Source organism: Oryza glaberrima, chromosome 8, assembly GCF_000147395.1.
Source record: "Oryza glaberrima chromosome 8, OglaRS2, whole genome shotgun sequence".
Taxonomy (NCBI): Eukaryota; Viridiplantae; Streptophyta; class Magnoliopsida; order Poales; family Poaceae; genus Oryza; species Oryza glaberrima.
The window spans coordinates 22678443-22688410 of record NC_068333.1 but is presented as its reverse complement, the minus strand read 5'-3'; the positions used below and the strand labels follow the sequence as shown (position 1 = coordinate 22688410).

The 9968-nt window shown below is 40.4% G+C and overlaps 1 protein-coding gene across 1 annotated transcript; it reads left to right on the top strand.

The window, feature by feature from the left end:
• The first annotated feature begins 7715 nt into the window (after window positions 1-7715).
• LOC127781466 (proline-rich receptor-like protein kinase PERK9) lies at window positions 7716-8605 on the top strand. Its single transcript, XM_052308419.1, has one exon. It carries the CDS (start codon window positions 7815-7817, stop codon window positions 8187-8189), a length of 375 nt encoding a protein of 124 aa, XP_052164379.1. The 5' UTR covers window positions 7716-7814; the 3' UTR covers window positions 8190-8605.
• The last annotated feature ends 1363 nt before the right edge of the window (window positions 8606-9968 follow it).

Below are 9968 nucleotides of genomic sequence, written 5' to 3'. Positions count from 1 at the left end.
TAATAACCAACTCTACTGTACTGCACTGTACCAAGTTACTAACCCATCTAATCTAATAATATGATCGATCGATCGATCGAGCAGCTGTGGCCCACGCTGCACTACCATTCAAACAGCCAATCAAATAGGAGTACAAGCTAGCGAATTTATAGCTATAGATTTCTATAACTAATTAAAGGAGCGTGATGACAACGAGAGAGTATAAAAAAATTGAAAAAATATATGACAAGATAAGGCAAGAAGAAGACATAATCTGCTCTAACCGAACAACGGTTGGAGCCATGCCCTTGGCAAATAATTCATGGACTGGGGTTGGAGCCACCGAAATCAAAAGATTTCAATTCTCCAGCACATGCATGACAATCTTTTCAATTACTCCTCCATCCCTGCAGCTATAGCCAGCTAGCCAGCAAAAGAGGCTACAATTCAAACTTGGATGTTTTTAGTAATTGTTTTGGAAATTATGTTGTTTCTTCTGAAATTTGAAAGGCCAGAGAAATTAATCTACTCCCTCTGTCATAAATATACGCATTTTCGTCTTATAAAAAACAAGAGATTTAGAGGGAAAGATGTCCTTCCAAACATTTTTCTAAAAGAAATTGTGAGCGTATTGGGATTGCATATGGAACTTCGGGACTAAAACCACACACTCCATTGCACTACCAAAGTGCATCTCAGCATTTGTCTTATAGAATTCGTTCCTAGAGTATTCCACCAATCAAGAGCTAGCCCTCAGAGCAGCTACTCTCTTTTGCTAGTTAATCAGGAGCAAGGCAAGCTAATTTTCCAAAAATGTTTATATTTGTGGATGGAGCTAATATATTTTGGGTGGTGGGGGGTTGGGTGTTGGTCAAAATTTTTGTCCCAGATGCTTAGAAAGTTATCATGCTAATTGACAAAAAAAAATCGTTTCATCATGGATGGTCTATATTACAATTGTGTTGTGAAAATAAAAAAATGGTCGATATAGTTATGTAGGCCTCATTTGATAAATGGGGTTATGGGAGATGCGAATATGCGATTGGGAAATAAAAATGAGTGGATGGTTAAAATTAAATGAGGTGAAAATAATGAATGGCTAGGATTAATATATAGTAGCGGGGTTGGGAAAGTAAGGAAAGTCAAGCCCGATGATTATGTGGGAAGGGATAGATTTCAAATTCCTTTGGTGGTTTCGATCTCTTTTCGCAAACCTATTTGCTAAAAAAAAGAGAATACAATAGTATATTAAAATATCAATATATGGGTATTTTTCAGCAGCTACTGTAGCTGCAGCAGTTCAAAACTGCTGAGGCTTGCAACATTTTTGAACAATGACAGCCACAGCGGCTACGGTAGCGATCGATGGCCGCCAAAGGCCAAACAGAGCCATAGTCATGGGTGGATCCAATTTCCGAGGCACATCAACATCACTATATATTTTCAGTTTCAACAACAACTATGGGTGATTTTAGTTCCTGAAAAAAGTTGGAAGTTTGAAGAAAGTTAAGAGTTTAGAAAAAAAGTTGAAAGTTTATGCGTGTAGGAAAGTTTTTGATGTGATATGATGTGATGGAAAGTTGGGAACACTGGTGGAGAAATGCTTTTTAGTCCCGGTTCGTAACCCCCTTGTAGTCCCGGTTTTCCAACCGGGACTATGAATCCAGGAGTAAAGATCGCTATCTTTAGTCCCGGTTCAAATAACCGGGACTAAAAATCAATCTTTAGTCCCGGTTGTTACCAACCGGGACTAAAGATGGGAGACCGAGACTAAAGATGGGTGATAACACCAACCGAGACTAAAGATATTTTTTCTTTTTTTTCTACTTTTAATATTGAATATTGATTTCACACCATCCCCTCCCATATCCAAATCATCACATATTACAGAACATCTCCAAATCCTCGAACAAATCATCTCCAAATACATCACAAACTCTTAAAAAAATTACATCACAGGGTTCTAAAAAATTCATCACAGATTCACATCTCACACAAAAATACATCACAGATTCACATCTCAAAAAAAAAAATCCGGCCGGCGGCCACTGCCGCCTCCCCTCCTCCCCTCCGCGCTGGCCGGCCGGCGCCGTGCCGGTCGCCGCCGAGCGGCCGCTCACCACAGCCGCCGCCTCCGCGCGGCCCCCGGCGCCGCCGCGCGGCCTCCCACGCCGCCGCGCCGGCCGCCAACCGCCGCCGCCGCGCGGCCCCCCGCGTCGCCGCCTCCGCGCCGGCCGCCTGCACTGTGGTGAAGGAAAAAAGGAAGGAGAGGAGGGGAGTTAGAGATAAGGAAAGAGATAAGAAGTTAGAGAGGAAAAAAAAAGAGATAGAGGGAGGAGTTTGTTGTGTGGACGGGAAAAGAGGATCGGTACTATAGATTATATAGTGTGTTTTGATTTTTATTCTCGGTTAGTAACACCAACCGGGACTAAAAATAGGTTTTTAGTCCCGGTTGGTGTTACTAACCGGGACTAAAGATCATAGGGCCCTGACACGGCCTGACATGGAATCAACCGGGACTAAAAATGAACTTTAGTCCCGGTTGGAGTTACCAACCGGGACTAAAGATGATTTTTAGTCCTGGTTAGTAACAACAACCGGGACTAAAGATCTTCCTCTTATTAACCGGGACTAAAAATCATTTTTAGTCCCGGTTTTTAATGGAAGCGGGACTATTGTGGATTTGGGTCGACCGACCAAAGATGGTTTCTCTACCAGTGGAATAGGGGGGAAACTAAACACGGCCTATGTTAATTTGTTTATGCGTGTGTTTGCTCATGCTCTAAAAAATTTCTGGACCCGCCATTGAATTAGTATCTATTCTAGAGATAATTTCATTTATGAAAACACAAACGTGGATTAATTACAATATCAAATCCAATTATACTACTTTTGAATGTAGATCGATCCACACGACACAAGATGTGTCACGTACGGTGGGAGAATTCTTACTGTAATTTATGATCGAGCATGCATGCACGATGGCAGTGCAGTGTCGCAGTAGTTTGCTGCATGCGCAGGCAGATGCAGCTAAAGCTACTGCTGCAGTTTACGCAGTGCAACCAATGAACAGGAAATAGCTGCATTCTTCTTTGCGTTTGTACTGCAGGTGGTCCATATATCATATCGAAAGCCACCATGCACGTAACGGTTTTGTTGTGCACCTCGTAAAAATCGATTCACTATGTATAACATATATGTGCTGTGTCCATCTTCACAGGCAGTGCAATTCTCGCACTGTCGCACTGATATGTCTATACCTACAAATCTGTAATGCACACAATAAATAATTAATTAATGGATACACTGAGAGACAAAAGAAAAAAAAAGGAGAGGCAAATTTGGTTTTGTTTGGAGAACTTGAGATTTTAATAACCAATAGGTAAGTATCTAGCGGCGAGAATATGAAAAGTTAGATTTGCATCTTCAGCTGGGTTCTACTTTCTAACTCATTTTCTAAATTTTACAATTATAAATTACCAAAATACATATAAGTACTTGACAATTGTGAGAGCCGAAGATTATAGAAAAAATTGCAGATGGTAGAATCTCCTCCAAACACCTTTATGTTCATCATTCTCTGCACATAGAAATCTAATATTTTCTTTACCCATTAGTATTGTAACAATATACACATTTTTACTAATTCGATGTCGGTAAATATGCTATATCAAACTCGGGTAATTTAGAAATACCAAGCGTAAAAAATCTGAATGTATACCAACAGCAAGACAGTAAAAAAAAAAAACCCAACTAAATGCATGGTACTAACATAGTACATTTGCATTAGTTCAGTGAGAACAAAATGGTAGCTAGTTTAGCTCATCGCGTATAAATGTTAGGCGCATGGGCATACAGTATCGCTGCTGTTGCTGATTATACCGTGTAGGTATGAAATACGTACGAACCAACTGGTAGCTAGCCTCATGCAAATATGTCAGAAATTCTGCTGCAAAATTCACGTGATCTCTGCCGTTAATTCTCGGCCGTACATTTCCCCAGATCCTTTGTAGTGATCGATCCATCGAAAAGAGAAGTTTCACCTTACCAACAAACTGATATATTATTTTATTTTATTTTTTTGAAATGAAATGTGAAGTGACACATGAACCCATATAATTAGGTTGGGTTCTTTATATATATACCAATATAAAAATAACTCTTTTTTTGGTCCACTTAATCTATCTGGCGATTTTATTTAATTAATTATAAAGTGTGTTGTACGTGCCATGAGCATTGGATCCTTGCAATGGAAAGACAAATGAGACGCATAGGGCAGCCCATGATTGTCACGTATGCACATGGCCCCACATGATATCCATACCCACATGAGAATGCGACTGCATGTGGGCCCACCTCACCTCACCTTTGTAATATATATATTCTCATTCTCATTAGTTCATAAAACTATAAATATAATAAATTAATAATTATCATTAACTTTTTGTATTAGTCCCCATCTTGGATACTAAAATAATAATTGGTTATGCACCGTTCGACAGAAAGATTATGCATGTTCACAAAGTGGAGATCCGTATTAAGTCATCATGCTGCATGTGAGCCAGCTTTACAAAAACAAAACAAAGAACCATATATATGTACAATCAAATTAAAAGGGCAGGTTATAATATGAAAATTTTTGTTAAATCTGAATTTTCTCATATCTCTGTTCCATCGTATTATAATCTCTTTCGTAATCAAACTTTTTTAAGTTTAATCAAATTTACAAAAAATATAGCAATATTTCTAATATAAAACAAACATATTATCAAGTATATTCGATGTTACATTTATTTAAACTAATTTGGTATTATAGATGTTGCTAAATTTTTATGAACTTAATTAAACATAAAAAAAATTTAATAAGTAAAGAAATCAAAATGACTTATATAATATAAAATTAGGACATATGAAATAAAAATGCAGCTAATATATTAGCGGGCAAAAAAAAAAACCTTGCAGTATATCGCTGGATTCAGGCTTGGAGGATCAATGCCAATATGCCCCCACAACATATAGTAATGCACACAACATGCACGGTACGACACTTGAATTGCTAAACTATTGGAAGGTTTTAATTGAGAGCAAGCAAGCACAAGCTGGATATACAAGCCAATGAATTCCGGTCAGAAAAAAGCATGGCCCATTTTTTTTTCCCCTTATCATAAATGGTGACTTGATGAATAATCAATGCCAAAGGGTGTCAAAGCAAAAAAAAACTGGTTAATTAATTGGGCTATTAATTAGAATTTGGAAAGGCTAGAATTAAATTTTTAAAAATTGAAGGCTTGGAAGAAGCCAAGCTACTGATCCCATGTGGCATCACTCACTAGCCTTTGTTGTGTCCAACCAACCCTGCATTGGTGTGGGCCGGATGGAAGGAATTGAGAGATCTGGTCCTCACTTCCCTTCTCATCCAAGCCAGTGGCATCCCAATGTAATTTTTTCACAATTGGAGGGTAAAGTTTTCTCCTCCAGACACATATCCTCGTCGTTTTCTTGACAGAGATAAAGTTAACAAAAGAAAGGCATTGCCGCATGCATTTCACTGCAAGCAACATCAGTTAGCTAAAGAAGAAAAAAAAAATCTGTTTATAGTTAGTTTGTTTAAGTTAATTACTCCAAGTTGTAGGAGTGTTATTAGTGCAGCTAGAATGCAAAAAACAAAAGAAAAGAAAAGGAGCTGTGAATTTTCCTTTCTGAATTGATATATAGTGTGTCATCAAATGCATCTTCTTCGTCTTCTTAAAAAAAAAGAATAAAAAGAAGAAGAAAAGAAAGTAGACTACCATGCACTACTAGTGGATTTGTTGGCTCTACATCACCGGCCTGTCTTTATTCATAGAGAGGCTTGCTTCTACGCAAATCCTACTCCAAATTAGTCCAATCTACTACAATAATACTAGTCTGCAAGATTTGAAGAAAAACAAAACGAAGAGATAATACTAGTATTCCCTCCACTACGTCTCAATTAGCATGCAATTGCTAAGTCCACAAACTAATTACAATTAAGACCACCCATTTTTCAACTTTTAAAGAAAGAGATAAAATCTTTACCATATATGCAGGGACCCCACACACAGAGAAGTATGACCTCATGCTAAGATTTGGTTTGATCAGAGCAGAGCAGAAGCCCAAATCGTCGGTGTGTTCTTTAACAGATACCAGTACTAGGCTGCAAGCTTCTTGCAAGTGCCAACCTTGCATAATCCTTTGCAAAAAATTTTTCCTCCTCTCTTTGCTGTATTTTGCTTTATGCCCAACCCTACTAGATCTGCTAGAAGCACACACATACACACAGTGTATTGCATGCAAGTACTGCAGCCAACCACCATATATTCCAAGCTGTTAAGGTGTTTGTTGATGGGTTGATGCAACCACACAAACCATGCAAATATGCTGCTTCCAAGCAACCCCTTTTGCAGTTTCCATCTCACAATCTCTTTTTGTACAGTACTACCTTACCTTGTGTTGCATGCAAGGTGTGTGCCTTTTTGGTTTACCATACCACTCTGTTATAATTATTGTTCTCCCTCACACCATCATTGCCTGCCCTACTTGCTTGCTTGCCTCTATGTGTTTTCTCTTGTCTCTCACAAGATATTATCATTGGGTTTCACCATAAGGCTAGGGGCAAAAGGATGTGTTTGCATCAATGTAGCAATGTTCATGCATGCTCCACACCACAGGCATGAGGGGGTTGAGAATGTAGCCAAATGTTCATGCTTTCCTATGTGAGAGAACAAAATCTCATGATATGCATGCTTCAATGTTGGTTTCATGCTAACCATATGAAAAAAAAAAGTTCTCTTTATGCTCCTACCAACTAATAACTTATTTTGGCTGGCATATTTATCATAATTAAAAACCTCTCTATGTGGTAATGCTTTATTCTTATAAATAGTGTTAAATCCATTTAATTATGTTATTGCATCTTAAGAGTCCACGACATCCAAATAACAGACTCAATTTAGATGAGCCTAATTGGAAAGGTTCAATGTTCTCTCTGAGTGGTAGGCTTTAGATTACATCGCCATAAGTAATTTGAAAGGGAAAAAATGTGTTTACCACAAAGACACAAACATAGCGAGTATGCAAAACTTGCACACGAAGATATGAATGTAGAACATAAATGGTGATATTTAATCACAAGGCAAATATCACTTATTTAAGTTTTAAAAAGTTCCATATTTTTCTACATAAGAGGAATTTCCGACATAACAAATTGCAGCTTTAACATTTGTGTATCGTAGTACTACCATACCAGTGCACCATTGCGTTGCATCATCCAGTTATCTTGCTAACGAAAAGGAAATGTCATCGTCTAAAAGTAAACATTTTCAGATGAAATATTGGAGAGTAAAACAAGAGCACAATTCAATCTTTTTAAAAAGTAACTTTAAAATATTCCAACAGTATAATGGACAATTTAAAACCTCTTTACATCTCCAAATAACCCAATAATAAAACCACACACAAAAGACCTTACAAATCCCCTCCTGCATCACATCTCACCACTCCAAATTCTCCAATCAGATAGTGGAAAAAATAAAACACCAATTTCCACTCCATTTATTTGTTCCTTTTTTTTCTAACAGGCACCAGCAAAAAGGCGCGCATGCAGTAATTAATCAATTAACTAATTAACTCACCCCATGTAAAAACCGTTTTAACTTTTTTTTCTCTTTTCCCTTCTCTCTCTTGGGCGACTATTTAACAGCCATGGCGCTACCGCCTCTCGCCCTCGCTTGTCTTCTCCTTCCTCTCGCCTCGCCTCCCTTGCACTCAACCACGCCTTGATCTCCCACACGCGAGCCAAGAATTCGCGCGCCCAGATGAGCTCCCCGGCCGCCGCGCCGCCCGGCGACCTCGTCCTCCCGCCGCTGCCGCCGATCAAGACGACGGCGCCGCCGCCGCCGCCGCCTGCGCGGACGTCGTCGTCAACGGCCTCGCCGGCGCCGTCCGACGAAGCGAGGGCGCCTCTGAAGAAGGAGGAGGAGGAGGAGCCGACGACGCCGACGTCGGAGGAGAGCAGGCTGCGTGCGCCGACCGTGTGCCCGCCGGCGCCGAGGAAGCCGGCGCGGACGGCGAAGAGGAAGTCGCCGCCGCCGTCGTCGTCGCCGTCGACGCTGGTGTTCTTCCCCGTGCAGCGCGACCTCGCCGCCGTGTTCCGGTCGCTGCCGCCCAAGAAGCGGATCCGCGCCGGCTGATGATGATCTCTACCCACCCACACATCGCCGCCGCCGCCGGAGCAGCACAATTGGGCGTAAATTATGGGGCTCCATGGTTCGATCCATCCACTTCCTCGGTGAATTCTTGGAGTTCTTGTGATCTTCTCTTCCTTCTCTGCCACTTTTTTTTTCTTCCTCTCTCTCTCCTCTGGTTCTTGCATGGTTCCCACGGCCATGGTATAATTAATTTCTGGTGCAAATAATGTGTTGTTTTATTTTTTTAGTTCTTTTTTCTTCTTTTTTTAGAAGGTTTGTGTGAAGAAGAAACTGTAGAATTATTTATAGGTGAAATGGGGAAAAAAGGAGAAAGGAGTTGTAAGAGAAATTCCCGGAGATCTTGTTAATTATTTATTAAGTATAGTTAAATTCACAGCTCTAAGATTTACATGCTCAAATTCCTCTTCTGATGTTTCTCTCTGTTCATTGAGCCTTGGTTCTTGTGCCAAATTTGCCTCAAATTTATTTGAACCACACAGGGAAAGAACTATAGGTAACATTGTGACAAATGGCATAACACTTGGGGTGGACCCAAGAACAAACAAAGATCTGCCAAATTTTAACTGAATTCTGACATTGTGTTTAGGCTGCTGATCCAGAATTAGTGGAGCTAATTGAGTGATTCAGGTTAGTAAGTACTACCACTTACACATGTATGTGAAAAATGTGTCCATTGTTTGAGGTGAAGAAAAATCCAGAGGGTGTGTGTGGTCTGTGGATGTATGTACTTGTGGTTCTTTTGTCCCTGCAGCAGCAATACTGGTGTGTGAGGATGATAAGCCAACAACACTGCAGAGAGAATCTTCTATTCATGAGAACAACAAGACATGATCTTTCTTTCCCCCCATCATCTCTGTAAATTTCTAGTAGTCCTGTGTTGTCTTTTTTAACACACCCCCAAACAGTATAGTAATTTAACCTTCTGCTGCTGCTGCTGATGATGATGATAATGTTCAGCTAACCACACAATTGACAGGTGATAGATAGATGAGCCAATTTTGGCTGTCACTGTGACACTGTCATGTCACGGGCAAATGGAATTGTGGAAGGAGAAGGAGGAGGAGGTGAGAAACTGTGTTCTTGATGATGATCCGGTCCGTCCGGGAGGGAGAAAGAAACGGAAGGTGAAGCTTTGGATGGGTTGGGGTCACATGGGCAGTTACAGTTTATCAGTTACAGACAGCCCCTGCCTCCTCTGGAATAGGTCTCACCACCTCCTTGTTTCAGGAAACAAAAGCCATCATGGGTCTCAGTGAGTGAGAGAGAGCAAAGGAGAAGGCATCTTCTTCTCCTTTGGACATGCAATGCCTCTGCATTTTTCACTGCATTTTGCATTGCATTTTGGCCTTTTTTTTTTTTTTGGGGGGGGGGGGGGGGTCTCATCTTGTGCATTCCTCTGCATTTTTGCATTGCATTGAAGAAGAGGAGGAGTGGTTTGTGTGTGGTGGTTGCGTGTTGTGGTAATGAAATGTGGAGAAGAGATTCCTGTGGCGACATGGGCATGTGCAGGGGATATCAAAGTGGTAGGCGAGTACACGGCAAGAGAAGAAAGAAAAGCAAAGCAAACCAAGGCTTCTCTGTAATGCTAATGGCTATACATGCTCTTCTCCTCCAATCATGAGCTGCAACTGACATCCTGCAGTTTACTAATTACTAGTACTATTATACTGCCATTGGTGATTAATTAACCTTTTTTTTAATTTCGTGGTAAACTTGGTTGAATCTTGCGGCTGTCACTGATCAGGGATTCATTCATGGTTA